Here is a 15749-nt window from a genome sequence, read left to right as displayed (position 1 = left end):
TAAACCAGTCATTGAATTCAAAGAATGCTCTGTATGATTTTCAATTTCTACAGGTTCACTCCAGGAAGTTTTTTAAGTTTTAATGCCAACTGTGGGAAAAGTGGAGAGCCTGCACTATGGGTAACTTTTGGCCAGGCGCACTCCTGCGCAACAGGAGTTTTAAAGCATGTTATGTAGCCTATCTCAAGTTCACTTTCCTTACCTGTAAATTGATGGTAAAAATCTCTCCCTCTTAGAAGTGTAGGAAGAATTCACTTAAATAATGCATGAAAATACGTAGGACGGTGCCCAGAGCCCGGAAGTGCTCAATAAATGATGGCGATGATTATTCTTCGTATCTTTTCAATGATTTTGATCAGAACCTACAATGAGTAAATGGGATCAGAGTGATCTTAGAATGGCAAATATCTACTACTGGTTTTTCTCACATTTGAATCTTCCACAGGTTAGGAAAGAAAGGGGCTGCCCATTGACTTCTTTCCTAAATAATGACCATGTGTTCATTTATCTATTCGTCTCTTCAACCAGCATTTCTTGGGTCCATGCGAGATGCTGGACATTGAGGCTCCAAAGCTGGGTGTGGCCTCAAGCTGCATGACCCCAGAGAGTGTCTGGAGAAACTGAAATGTCAAACACAATCACCTTGGAGATACGGCTGCTATGTTTGCTGGGCTAGGACCCAAGGTGATGCGGGAGCAGAAAGGGAGCCAAAATAATTCATTCGTCATCCAACCATACTCCATATTGGTCCAACAACTCCTTTCAGTTTCCAGGTGGGCCTCACAGGTTCTATCCATCAGGGTCTCAGCAGGAAACTGTAAGAATGTGCACATGGGCTAATAAAAGGTAGTTTGTAACAACAATAATAACAATAATAATAATAATAATAATAATGATGATGATAATAATAAAGCTATGGAAAGCTTCACCATCAAAGGGATGGTGAAGCTCCCAGGCTAGCAGGCTGCTGGCTGAGATCACTAACTTTAGGCTTAGGGAGAGAGGGCAGTTTTCAGAACCTAAACCAGATACAGGTAAGGAAAAGGCTGCCTGACAGGAGCTGTGGCCTTCAATAGCTGGGAGGGAGCAGAGAAAGAAATGTCCGACCTCACTCTCCTCCCTCCTACCTCCTTTCTACTAGTGCTTCCCCCTGACCAGCCAATAGCAATGGAGCCTGTTGATGCAGTCCGTATTACGTCAGCCTCCTGAGCCCACAGCAGGTTGGAAAAGGGTGGAGAATGGATATGGAGGACAAACAGAAACGCTCTGCATAATGGCTGAGCATCTCATCACGCTGAATATACCTCTAGCATATAGAGGCATATGTTTTGTACACAACTCGGGTAACACAAAGATACTTTGACTGTAGGTATTTTCCCTCACATATTAGAAATAGAACGCGTCCTGCATGAGATGAGACTCCACTGAACTTGGTCTCTGGTCCTTACAACAAGTCTGTGAATTATGCATTTTCTTCCCGTTTCACAGATGGAAATCAGGCTCGAGAAGGCTGACATGTCTCAACAAGTGGCAGGGAAAGAACTCTGACACATGCCTCTCCAACTCCAGAAATCTTAAATGGTACTACCAAACTGAAAAGTAAACTACAGAGATCGATTGGCAAAGTCAGTGTTACAGAGACTTGGTTGGTCGTACTGCGATTACACAGGATTAGGAGAATTGGGCAGAAGTAAGTAGTACAGCCAATCTCCATCAATGAATCCAGTCTACTGTCGGAGCAGAAACCTGTTCACCTTTACCTCATCATTTCTAAATAATCAGCCAGAGCTAGAAATCTGCAGACGACAATCTAGGGCAGAAGACGTCTGACAAGCACAGCTGTCCCGTTACCTGCTCTGCGTGTGAACAAAGCTCTAATAGCATTGCCATTTATTATATAGGATGGGGAAGGTGGCATTGCCAAAAAACAGGGAGGACAATGTGGTTTCCAGAACCAGACTCAAGGACTTGGTATGAGCCAGGAGACGAACACTTTTTTCAGACCCATTTAAAACTCTAGTAAGCTGTGTATTGTTTACCATTATTTGGTGGTATTCATTACTGCTGTCGCCTTGCATTGAAGCTATAGAATCTGTGCAAAGTAGACGCCACAAACGGAAAAACAGTTAAGATCTTGGGCTCTGGAGCTGGAAACCAGGGTTTGAAATGTTCCACGTGTTTTCTGGCTGTGTGAAGGCAAGCCAGTTAACTCCCCTCTCTAGCCTCAATTTCCTTATTTGCCAAAGGGAAAAATAACAGTATTTATCCCATTGGTTTATAATGAGGCTTTAATAAGACAACATATGTAAAATGCTTGATATAAGCAGGTACCAATAATGCAATATGTTTGCTGCTTTCACCATTAACATCAGCATCTTCAGGCTTAATTAATCTACTGTCTCTTCAGCTCCTGTTAAAGAAAACAAAAAAAACAAAAACCACAGGCCCCAAACCTAGATTAAATACCTCACCTAATGGCAGTTTCAACCTTTCCCAGAAACATAATCTTAATCAACCTGTATGGAATTTTCTGGTCAAGAACCAGTAAGATAATCTGTCACGTGGGCCCTCTCCATCCTCCATAGAAAGAAGAGATAATCTACGTGATAAAAACCCTGCCCCTCTTCTTCCCCCAAAGAGATGTCCTGCCCCCCCTCCCAAATCCTTTCTTTTCTTTCACTATTAGCTCGCTTGTCCCCACTTCTTCCTATAAAAACCTTCCATTTTGTGCAATCTTCGGAGCTCCCGTCTAGTTACTAGACTGGATGCTGCCGGATTCTGAATCACTTAATAAAGCGGAATGATTAGATCTTCAAATTTACTCAGTTGAATTTTGTTTTCTTAACAAAACAACAGGCTTGTTTCATGTACTCTCTCCAGTTTAGGACTCCTGATGGGCAAATTATTAAGTATTTTAATCACCCATCAGGCAAAACTCTGTCATTTTGCATGGCCTGCTACAAAGAAACTTTAAAAAAAAAAAAAGGAAAGAAATAAAGAAGGAAGGAGATTCTTAGGGGTATCCAAGAAGGATGTAGTTCTAGCTCAAAAAGTTCCCATCACTCTACACACAGCGGCACATATAATGAAACCATTTAAATGTTTGTTCCAAAGTTGCTGTTAAACATCCTGTGAGAAGAGATGGGGACGCTTCGGGGGAAAGGAGAGGGTGGTGGATGAGGGTAAATGGGATCAAATATATGGTGATGGAAAGAGAACTGACTCCGGGTGGTGAACACACAATGTGATATATACATGACGTATTACAGAATTGTACACCTGAAACCTATGTAACTTTACTAACCATTGCCACCCCAATAAACTTTAATTTAAAAAAAGAGAGAGATGGGGGCCCTTTAAAAATAGCATAGTTTCAAAACTTTTAAACAACTACCTTCTTTTCTCAAATAAAATCCTTTAGAAAATTCGTTTTCAGTTTCATGTTTATAACAAAATTTACTTAGAAAAGTTAAACAGTGAAATCTTTAAGATAGTTTTGATTAACACAAAAAAAATAGAGAGAGAAATAAGAGAAGTGGGGAGAATAATAGTTTCCCCCCATGATCAACTACAAAATCCAGTTAATTGATGCCTTTTGTTTTAGTTGTTTGGAGATAATTCTCCATGGGTCTCTCACATCTCTTCCTACCTATTAAGCAGAACCACTGACAACTTATGTTCTATCTTTTCAAGAAAGTTTGCATAATGAAGATTTGGAAGATAAAGGCAGTGCCTCCTTTCAGAGCAGAAGGGCAGAGTTGCTTACTGTCCAGTATAACAGAAATAATGTCTGCCTCTGGGCCAGAGAGCAGGTTTGCTTGAAGACTGTTACAAAAGATTCAGGTTCCACAGGCTTGGGATTCCTCTTCTATAACCCAACCCAGGCCAGTATCATCTAGACCTTGCTATGCTATTCTGTGGGAACTAAGGCGTGGGAAACTGGTTCCAGAAAATGATGATAGTTTAGTTATTACTGCTGCTGAAGATAATAAATTGTTCTTTGTCCCTAACCCAGGGGTCTCATGTCTTCTGCCAGCACCCATGAAATGGTGGCAAGCAAACTTGTTGGCTTGCAAGTAGGGTAAAATCCCAAGACTCTTAACAGTTCTTGACATTAGTTATACTGTATCAAAGTCAACCCTTTGATACAGTTGTATCAAAGTCAAGCAGTTGCAAAAGGTAACAACTTTAACCCACTTACATTGCAATCTTTGGACACTCTCCACATAAACCAAGAAGGCAGGAAATAGGAAATGTTTAGTCTAAGATTCTATGAAGTTACTAATTAATTGGGCAGCACAAGTAAACAATGAAAATGTTGTGCATAATAGTTATATTAGAAAGTATTTTTAGTAAACTTGGAAAAATAATTAAAACATAGTTTGAACACCAAATTTGAATCAATTTACAGAACTCAGGATAGCAGTTTGAAAAGCATGTCTACACCCGAGATGGAACGCGATGAAGTCAAATGCTTGGAGACTTTTTTCTCTTACTCCAGCTTGATGATTTAGGGTGACATCAGTCATTCAACTTCTCTCTAGCTCATGTCCCCCATCTCTACAGTGGGATTAATTGTGCCTACTGGGTATAACTCACAGAGTTGTACAGAGAATCAAACGTGTTGATATATAAGATGCTTTGTAAACTCTGAAGAGGCAGGACAAGGTAAACGTCTGGTTATTGCTCCTTGTCATTAAAAGCAAGCTCCCTGTAGCTCTTTCATGGTACAAGCTCAGCAGCTCACCCCAATCACAGCCCACAGAGGCCTTTGTTCCTTCGGCAAATATTTATTGTGCCAGGCACTGGGAGGGAGCAGGAAAACGATCCCAGGGGCACAGGGTAGAGAAACCTCTGATAAGATTAAACACACAAAAGGGCTTTAGCCCTTTACATACAGTTTCCCCCTTTTATTTCTCTTCAGTCCTATGGACAAGAAGATATAAAGGAAGCAGTGAGAACTCAACAGAGATCGAATCGCATACAGGCATTTAAATCAATTCTTCAATCAGGTCAACACTCAGAGGCAGAATAAATAGACTGCTAGTGGCTGGAGAGAGAAACTCCTGCTGTTGAGAAAACCAAAGGCCTTTTAGATGAAAAACTAAACTAATGTTTTTATGAACCAGACCTAGAAAGTTTTTAACTCCATATTAAGACTGAGGTTAAGTTAGAAATGACAAGTCTCCTCTATGTGTCTGAAGATGAAATGAAGGTTCATATGAAATGTACATTTCAACTAGTAGTTTTAGTAAGGAAAGTCCAAATTGTACCTCAAACTCATATTGTCTTTTACAGCTAATTCTGTTTAACAGTATAGAGCACACCTGATAATCCTGAGTTCAACTTTTTCTTAAAAGAGATCTATTTTAAATGCACATTAAAACCACAATGAGATGTGTGTGTGTGGGGAGAGAGAGAGAGAGAGAGAGAGAGAGAGAGAGAGAGAGAGAGAGAGAGAGAGAGAGAGAGATTTTGTTAACTGCTGAAAGGTAATCAAGTTTTATAGGTTGGTACATGCACCCCAAATATCTTCTGCCATGTGAAAACAGGGTAGACAGATTCCGTGTTGTTCCAGTTACGGATAGTTACCCTGCTTAGAAAGGCTTTACCTGAAAACTAACACTTGTACTGCTTGGAAGAATGTACGCTAGGCTGACGTGCTATGTGTGGGGGGTATCTGTGCCCATGCAGCATTAAGTGGGAAACTCTTAAGCTTCTCCTGGAAAGACGTCATACCTTCTTCTTTATATCTTCAGTCCACAGTGAAGGTTTGATGAAAGTTTGTTGAGGGAAGTGTACTGTGGCCTGGACATGCTCAGATTAATTCCTCAAAATGACAAAGTCTGGGCCGTAATCCAGGAGCACATACCATCTCTCTCCTATTCCCTTCAAGCCGGCAGCAGGAGACGAGCAGTAGGATACCTCATATTCTGAGCCAGGCCTTGCCTGGGTGCTTCTATGTATTCGTTCATTCAAATCCCCACAAGAAGTCTATGAGGTCGATACAGTGAATGTTTCCATTTACCTGATGGGCAAATGGAGGCCCAGAGAGGGGAAGCCGTATGCCCCAAGGACCAGAGCCAGGATTCATACTCAGGTAGCCTGGCTCCTAGGCTCTTAACCACTATGCTAGGCTACATTTTAAAATAATACAATAAGAATCATAGGTATCATTTACTTATATTGTTATTTACTATTCTAATAGCAGCAGCTAATATTTCTGGGCTTCTCACCACTCTGTGCCAAGCCCTATGCTGAGTATTGCACAGACTGCATTTTATTTAATTCTTCCAACTGTCTTCCCAAGTGGGCCCCAGTCTTATCTCCATTTAAGACCACAGCTCAGAAAGGTTCAACAGACTGTTCAAGGTCACAGGCTACAACTGGAGACCAGGGCTGTGTGACTCCAAAGCCCACACCGGCGCTCACCTACGACACGGGAAGATTCCTGTTACCAGCTCACCTGGAGAGTTCCTCACATTGGGACAACTAAAAAGGGCCAGCTTCTGACCTTGAACTACCACTCATTCAAGTACCTCTGGGTTGCGGCAACTGGCGTGAGAGAGACTAAGAGGTAGCAGAGTCACTGAATTTTGTTCTGAGACCCCGATTTGTGCTAGAAAATAGCAGACTGAGAAACACCAACCATTACGGGTTCGAAAGCCAGGGGGCCCCTAATATCAGCAGGGTTCAGCAAAACCGCAGTCAGAAACCACCAAGTTCTATTAATAACCCAGAACAAACAAACAAGGGGAGAGCAAAAAGGAAATACTGACAACACAGCCGGCCCCTCTGAGCTGGTGGGAGGTTGTGGAGAGAACAGCAACCTGCACACCTGACACCCTGGTTTCAAGTGAGACCCTGTTCCTCTTAAACTATAGCACCATCACCCAGAAATGACTTCACTGTTTTGGGTCCCAGACGCCATCCCACAATGCCCCATCTATTTTATATCATTATTGACTATAAAATATCTCATGGAAGCTGTGAGGAACTTAATTTACAAATAAAAGGCATTGTTATTTTCATCACATTTATAGAACACCATCTAGATTTACCATGAAAGGATATCATTTCACTCTCTTTTGCCAATGTCTACTTTAGAATTCTGGAATATTCTCCATAAATTTTTTACAGAAAATGCCATATTTACAAACTCCATGTTACATTATAAGATAGCCTACATTTTGCAGTCAACATTGATTTCATTCATTTAATCTCCACTAAAGGAAACAAAAAAAGATTTATTAATAGCCTAGGAGCAATAAGTTTGGGCTCTGGGCTCTTGGGTTCAAATCCTAGCTGTTTTTTTACTAGTGAGTTGACCTTAGGTACATTGCCACATTTTTCTCATCTATAAAATGGATAGTATCTGACTAGGGGGGTATTATGATGATTAAATAAAATGGATAAATCAGGATGTCTAATACACAGTTAGCAACCAACAACTATCATCCATTGTTATTTTCTTAAAAGGAAAACAACAAAAGGAACATATGTATTTTACAGGACATTTCACAAATGTTAGACATATCCTAAATAAGAGAGCTGGATAAAATAATATAGGAAAAAACTTGAATTCTAAAATAAATAAAGTGTTTGAAAAGATGAGCTATGAACAAACCAACTATGAATTTCTTAATGTTATTTAAAGAAAGTATCCAAAACTTACAAATTAATAGTACATGTTGAGATTCATGGGAAAATGGCCAGGGAAACAAGGAAAATGCATAAAAAATAATTATGTGTAAGGCATAAAAATAATTACACTAAACAAAAATGAACAAATAGGGAAACTGAACCATCAATTTCAAAGGCCCCAAAGTTTGTTCCACACATGTTCCAGCAACCAAAAGTGGGGACCTTTGTGAGATTTGTGAGGTGGCAGCTAGTTCATGCAAGGTCAAGTACTAATTAAATGCCTTTTCCTAGTGCTAATTTCACAAGCAGTGTGAAGAAATAAATTTACTTCGAAATTGAGACACTGAACCCTACTGACTGTAAAACCAACTGCACACAGAAAAAGTCCAGCAATATTGATCAACTCGTCCAGGGATCAAAGAGCTCATTCATATACTTTTCAGCAAATATCTAACCATCTGCAATTGGCTAGGCACCTGTGAAACCATCAGAAATACAAAAAAGGATAAAGCAGTCCCCACCCTTAAGTTTCATGATCTAATGCAGTAAACAAAGACAGAATCTTAATACGGCTCTTCGATGGGCAAACACACAGTTGTGGCACCTAATTCAGCCCTAAGGGGATATGGAAGGATTCCCAGAAAAGGTCATATAGCACATGAAGCCAGAAAGAGTCAGAGCGAACTAGGGAAAGGGATGAGAGCAGCATGAAGCGTCTTCTAGGCAGAGGGAACAGCAAATGCAAAATGCACATCAGAATGCCACTTCTCTGCTCTCTACTCTCCAATGGCTTCCCTTTATACTTAATACCGTCAATTCCTATCATGGCCTTGAGGGTCCAAATATGATCTGGCCCCAACTCATCTTCCACTATTCTCCCCTTACTTCCTCCTGCCCTCTGGACACTCTGGCTTCCTTACTGTCACAAAATATGCCAGGCACATTCCTGCTTCCAAGCCTTTACCCTTGCTGTGCCCTCCATCTGAGACTCTCTTTCACCAAATATCCTCCAGGCTCACTTCATTCAAAGATCACTCTTCGGGGACACCTTTCCTGCCCCTTCCCCCATCTAAAATACTTCACGACCTTCAGTAAGTCTATTTTTATTTCTAGCACTGAAAACCACCTGTATTCTACCACATTCCTCTTTGTGTGTTATCCATTTAATGCCTCTCTCTTTAATTAAAATGATGGGGGCAGAGGCTTTGTCCACCTGTGGTTCAGGACACATTTCCAATGCCTACAGCTGTGCTTGGCGTGTGGTAAGGGCTCAGTACATTTTTCTTGTATAATTCGTGAATTGATACATGGCCAGAAGGCCGAGAGGAGCATTGGCTGGTGACATAGTTCAGTGCGAACAGCCCATAAGGTATAAGGGGAGAAGCAACAGAAGGTGGGGCTAGAGTTGAAGTCTGTTTTACAGAAGGTATGACAATGTTCTTTCAACTTTTCTTATTTTTGTCTTGCCATTGCACCCATCCCATTAGCAAAACAGTTCTCTACCAGACATTTTCAGTTATTGCTAATCCTAACCCCCACAGTGTGGTTACCCAGAGATAAACTGTAGCTAGAGAAAAGGGTTAGAGAACTCCCCAGCTTCCTTCCATGGAAATGAGAAGTGTGCTTTGACAACATAGAATCTTATAGTTTGAAGGGACCACCATGGCAAATACCTAAGACCATCTAGAATTTTCTAAAAAGAACTAAGAAAGTAAAAGAAAACAGCAACAAAACATGTATATACACTCAAATAGACAAATGGAAGTGTTGATGGATCCCTTCCACTCAAATTCATGTGAGTCAGAGAGATGGGGTTTTTTCCTATACTTTGATATGGAAAGCAAGTGATAGGAGATCTAGTACATATTGGACCTTAAGTGGTTGGACAATACCAGCTCCAGAAACAGAGGTGAATAGAAAATTAGGACAGAGGCAGAGCACAGGAGAGACAGAATGGAGGGTGGTCATCCATATCGTGTTAAATCTGAAATGGTTTTCATCAGTGAGGTCTGACAACATACCAGAGTTACTGAGCTGAATACTTAGTACATGACACAGTTTGTTCTTTTAATTTCCACAACAGCACTACACGTAGGAGGTAGGTGCTAGTACCACTCCCAGGTCATAAAAAAGGACACTAGGGTTTACAAAGGTAAGGTGACAGGGCTAGAACTCAAACACTGTCTGCCTCTTAACCATCCTGCTACTTAATCTGACCACCTGGGCCCATCTTCCCCAGGCACCAATCCATCCATCATGCAGTAGGCTCTTCTATACGATAAATGCCTGTTTTTATTTTTTTACATGCCTCTGTTTATAAAGGCAGCCACAGCTAAGGAGGGGGTGCCATTGCTCCTGCACAACTTTCTTTAATGGTTGCCCTGGGGGTAAAAAACAAACAAGGAAGGACGGGAAAGGGAGCACAGAAATAGCAGATCAGCTCAGAGACAGACCCCTGGAGAGATTCAAGACGCACCAACCAAATTCTCTTCCAAAGGGCTCAGAGATTCTTTCTCTGAGACCATCCTACTATCTGAAGTTTTCTAATTACTCATCTTTTGATCTGAACTTGAACTTCCTCTGTCTTTGACACCGTGTCTCTAGCCGTTCATAAGACTAAACCTCCAAGTTACACAGCAGCATTTAAAAGAGAAAGAGCCACTGCATCATTTGATGGCAAACATCAAGCTTCCAGCCTTTTATTTTTACTTCTGGGGTTGTGTTAAATCGACCTAAATATAAAAAATACTATTTAAGTAAATTCTTTATTAAGAATCTCATGACTTAATTTCTGGCACGGAGAGAAGCAAACGAGTGAGGAAGTTTTCTCATTATTAAAGGAACAGTTATGTAACTACCCCACATGGAAGAGCCAGGCTGAAGTCAAAATGATAAAAGACTAAAATAGCCCTGCTTCTCTCTACACGTTGAGAGTACACTGGGGAATTTCAGGTGCCACATACTTCTCATAGAGCCTCTGTCCTCTCATGAAGGCCTTCACCTCATTGTCCAAAGGGAAGGTGCCGTCATCCTTTCTAAAGCGGTAGAAGAGCTTGACGTCCTTGAATTCCTTGTGCTCATCACACACTGAAACACAATATACAGAGAAAGACAAATAAGAAAAAAGAATACTTATTATTTAAGCAATCAAACTCAGTTGCGAATTAAGGTTTGTTTTTCTCCCTGATTTCTCAAGCACATGACTGACTATATGATGTAATACGTGTATAGTACTCAGCACAGTAGCGCGAACAGAATAAGTGTTCATATTATTAGGTATCATCCTCATTATCTATAAAAAATGTCTCGAAATTCAATTAATCACTCAATCCACACACTCTTCTTGAGCAGGATATTGGGGCAGGCATCAGCCTCAAAGGATATAAAATCGAGCGAGATAGAGAGAGATGGCCACATGTAATTAAAATATGGTGTGATAGGGCTATGGAAGAAATGGTGAGATACTGCAGTGGGAGCCCAAAGAAGGGGTACCTGGGACCCCAGTACCCTAACTTTGGGGAATGGACGTTTCTCTGAAGAGTCTGCATATAGGTGGAGACCTGAAGAATGCTTAGCAAATGGGCAAAATGAAGAGAAAGGGCATTCCAACAGGCCCAAGAGAATAACAGCATGTGAGAGTTCTTGGCCAGGGTTAGGGATTTCAGGGAGACATGGGCCCGAATGATCACTGAACCCTTGAAGAGTGACAGCAAATACTTGGACACAACCTGTATGCCCATCAGTCGCAGAAAGGATGAGTGTATCACGGCGGAGTTAAACACGGCATGCGTAGCGATGAAAATGAGCAAACAGGAGGTCCACTATCATTGTGAGGACTCTCCCAAACAACGTGTGCAGAAGAACCACCACGCGTCTCTACAGTTATTTAAAACAATACATGGGGCTAAGAGAGGCATAGACAGAAAAGGATAAGGAAGTCCACAGAAATGAACCCACGTGCCTCTTGGAGGGAGGAAGGGAAGGGAGGAGCGGCCCACCGAGGAGACGAAGTAAAAAGTTTTATTCTGTCAATGGCAGGTTCGTATCCGGAATAGAAGCTGTAGTGCCTCATCCCTCGAGTCACTGTGACGGTCACCACGTCACTCACCGTGATGAACGATGCCCCGGTCGGCTAATTTCTGCATGAGTTTAATCGCCGTCTCTCTATCAGAAGCTTCTTTGTGTTCAATCAGCCAGTCAATCAGTTCTTTCGCGACGAAACAGTTCGGGTAGGTTTTGAGATGATGTCGCCTGTCTTTAATAACCTTTTCTTCATGCAGCCTGAGCCTGGAAAGACATTTTGGCCGTCACTTCAGGAATTCTGATGACAACACAAATTATTAAGCCAATCCCAGAGAGCAGGGACAAAACAGAAGCTCTAAACACACCAGAGCACCGTTCACCATCAAGTATCTTGATGTCCGTGGGTGATTTCCATGGTGACATAACCCACAACAGGCCCTAGAAAGTGATTCCACCCTCAGATACAGAGGTGATCCAGGTAAGTGGGAGGGAAAAACAACCACAAACAACTTAGAGCTTTCCTGCCACTCGGGAGACCGAGAAAAGCTCTCTCCCCACTACCCTGCCTCATCCCTTCTCTTTGTCGCTCTACCAGTGTGGGCTTATGGCTTCCATCAACCAACAAACAAAAACTCCAGCTGAAACCAGGTACTTCCTCTTCATCACAGATGCTCAGGGTCCACCATATTTGCATGAATTCATTCCTATGACAAATACGAATGAGTGTCTATTACCTGCCTATTAGGCACTTTTAGGCATTAGAGACAAACACATCGGAAAATACACAAAGATCCTTACTTTTGCAGGCCTCGTTTACAGACAGGCAACAACAGTCAATCCTTTTGTGAGGCTTACTGGGCACCAGCAGCTGATGTGAGCATGTTATATTGATGGAATCACTTAATATTCACAGCAACTTCGTCAGAAGTTACTATTGATTTCTCTCTCGCGCTCTCTCGCTCTTGCTCTCATTTTTTTTTTTTACAATAAAAAGAACTGAGGCCTCAGAGACATACAGTGACTTGCCTAAGACCACACAGTTAACAAGTAGTGAAAGACATTTGAACCCTGATGGACTCACTTCTGAGTCCAGTTTTCCAATGGCCACATCATGCTGCCTCTAGCTAGGGAGGGATAAGCAAAAAGTCCAGGAAAGATGGAGTAAAGCTTTTGGACAAATACAATTTCTTTACAGGCTGATGGATGATCATAGGGAAAAGTGGTTGACACAGAGCCTTCCCTTATTCCCTTCAGAACTCTGATTTTTTCCCTAAGAATCTTAAACTCGCTTTTAAGAGAAAAAAAAAAAGTTTCTTCCATTTGTCTTCAGCGGACCTTGCGATCCCAAGGGTTGCAATTGTGTGTAGGGAACCGCCTGGGCTGGAGCTCTGAAGCTAAGCTTCGCTTCCTTGCGAGACACTGTTATAGGCTGAACGGTGTTCCCCTAAAATTCATAAATCAAGGCCCACACCCCTGGTACCACACAATGTGACTATATGTGAAGATGAGATCTTTTAAAAGGCAATTAAATGGAAATGGGGTTACTGGAGTGGGCCCTAGTCCAATATGACTACTGACTTTATCTGAAGAGCACAGGACCCAGACACACACAAAGGAAAGACCGTGTGAAGACACAGGGAGAAGATAGCCATCTCCAAGTCAAGGAGAAAGAATTCGGGGGAAAAAAACCACCCGGCCAACACCTTGATCTCAGATTTCTATCCTCCAGAATTCTCTGAGAGAGGAAATTGCTGTTGTTTAAGCCACTCCGGCTGTGGTACTTGGTTACGGCAGCCTGGACTGATGAAGACAAACAACTGTCGAAAACTGAAGTCTCCTGAGGAGTCTGGGGAGGAAAGGCTCAGCTGGGGCATCAGCAGGGGGAAAGGAGAGAAGGGGAGAAATGCCAGCGTCCTAACAGCTGCGAACTGCGTCGAAAGAAAAGAACCATTCTGAAGGAGTCCCTACTATATACCGAGCATTGCACTAAGCAGCGCCACACATGCTGATTCAACTAACTGCTGTGACACAGGTGTTTGCATCCCCCGCAAGATGGTGAAAGACTAAACCACAAATGTCTAACCACTATGCTGTACAACGGCAACTAAAATAATATCGCATGTCAACAGTAATTGAAAAACAAACAAAAACATTTTTTAATAAATAAAAAAAGAAAGAAATGCAAAACCCCAAAAGGTCAGTTATGAAGAAAGGACTAGGATAGGAAGACTTGGCTCTCTTCCTGACACGGTGAGTAATTCCAGACGATCAAATTTCTGAGCATCAGAGTCTCATTGGGAAAATGGGGAAAATGGTAGCCACCTTGATTACCTCCTCACACTGTCACAAAACTCATTAATAAAGATAAAAATAGCATTTGAGCCCTTACTATGTGCTAGGCTTAGTTTGAACTGCTTTTATTGGCATTCATTCTCATGCCAGCTCCCTGAGGTGGGTCATGTTAAAACCACAAATGATACCAAAGCAAAGTTGTAATTATTAATTAAAAAAAATATGAGCCCTAATAAAAACATGTTCACATAAAAACACATGAATCCTTGTAATGAATTCAGTGGCAATGGCCCTGAGTAATTTGTTTAACAGGCTCCAAGTGGCAGAATGCGAAACATTAATTCTCAGATGTGATGTCTGTCAGGAATTCAGGAATAATGAAGACCAATTTATTTAGAAATTGAAATGTGGAATAAGCTACCATATAATTTGGTGAAAGAGGAACAGGTGATGAGCCAAAAGAGGAGTTTCAGCTCCTGTAAACTTTCCAATTTAAAAAAAAATATATTAGGTAATGTTTATCTTTAAATACTACAGAATAGAACCTTTCAGTTAGTGTCCTTTTATGAACCCTGAGCTTGGTGTTAATTCTTTTATTGGGGGGGGGGGATATTGGGGAACAGTGTTTTTCCAGGATGTCAAGTCGTTGTTTTTCAATCGAGTTGTGGGGGCGGGGCACAGCTCACTGGCCCATGTGGGGCTTGAATCGGCGACCTTGGTGTTATGAGCACCGTGCCCTAACCACTGAACCAACCGATTGACCTTGGTACTAATGCTTGAGCATGCCTGATTCCCATGGACTCCTACTCTGCTCTGTGGGGGAAGCACCAGACACAATCCCTTCAGAACCACCAGAGCCTGGCACATTTCCATGTTTAGAAAACTGAGCAGAAGCATGATGTAGGGGAAAGAACTTTGGATCCAGGAGATAGCCGGGAACTTGATAGTTTTAGACATGTTACCAGGGGTTAAAAATGTTCAGCAACTGTGTTACCGTCTTTTTGTCTCTTTTAGTCAGAAACAGAGTATTCCAAAAATGAGCACTGAAAATTGCACAGTCCAGAAAAAGTATCCCAATAAAGAGGTAAGAATTTTTATACTGCAAACACATAATCAAGTGTTTTGCCTGGCTCCGTGGATACTTAATAAATATTTGGTGAACAAATGAATGTACAAGGGCACTAATAGAAATGAAACCATTTTTTCTTTTTTTAAAGTAAGGAGGTTCCTCACTAACTTAGTAGGAGTTTCCGCCCCACAACTTAGTAACCATGTATTACACGGAATTGATCTAAGTCTTTTATAAAGAAAACTATGTATGCTTTCACTTCTAGGATAATCAATTTCCAGACATTTAATCCTGTGTGTGTGTGTCTGTGTGTGTGTGTGTGTGTGTGTGTGTGTGTGGTGTGGTGTGTTTAAAAAAAGTATTTCCTTTTATTTGAACTAAACCTACCCCCTTACAAGTTTTCATGGGTTCTAATACACGTATATGTATGACAATCTCCAAGAAGGGGATAGAGTAAGCAGTATTTCAGAGTCTCATTAAAAATGAAAATTTTGCCTCGCTAAACCTCTCCTGGAATACTATTCTCTAGAAAGACTCCATGAAATGCTGAGCAAGGGGCTATGAGCCACACTTGAAACACAGTATTTTGCCTGGACCCATCAGTTTCATGGTCTGCCGCATCCAACACGCTCTTTGATGTCAAACTGCCCCCCCCAGCTCCCCCAGCCCAAGCAGGGTTCAACACCCTCCTGCACCCCCCCAACCCTCCCCCTGCCTGTTT

At 41.7% G+C, this 15749-nt stretch overlaps 1 protein-coding gene across 1 annotated transcript in view; it reads right to left on the bottom strand.

Annotated features, from left to right (window-relative positions):
- Positions 1–15749, bottom strand: part of DEPTOR (DEP domain containing MTOR interacting protein) — a 141966-nt gene that overhangs the window by 90696 nt on the left and 35521 nt on the right. The window contains exons 2-3 of the mRNA XM_033126381.1: positions 11753–11931; positions 10608–10731 (exon numbers count right to left, since the gene is read on the bottom strand). Of these exons, the coding sequence (XP_032982272.1) occupies positions 10608–10731; positions 11753–11931 (303 nt within the window). The remainder of the gene's footprint in view (positions 1–10607; positions 10732–11752; positions 11932–15749) is intronic.

The sequence above is a fragment of the Rhinolophus ferrumequinum genome, chromosome 14 (genome assembly GCF_004115265.2).
Source record: "Rhinolophus ferrumequinum isolate MPI-CBG mRhiFer1 chromosome 14, mRhiFer1_v1.p, whole genome shotgun sequence".
Taxonomy (NCBI): Eukaryota; Metazoa; Chordata; class Mammalia; order Chiroptera; family Rhinolophidae; genus Rhinolophus; species Rhinolophus ferrumequinum.
Note: the sequence above shows the minus strand (reverse complement) of the source record. Positions and strands in the feature narration are given on the sequence as shown.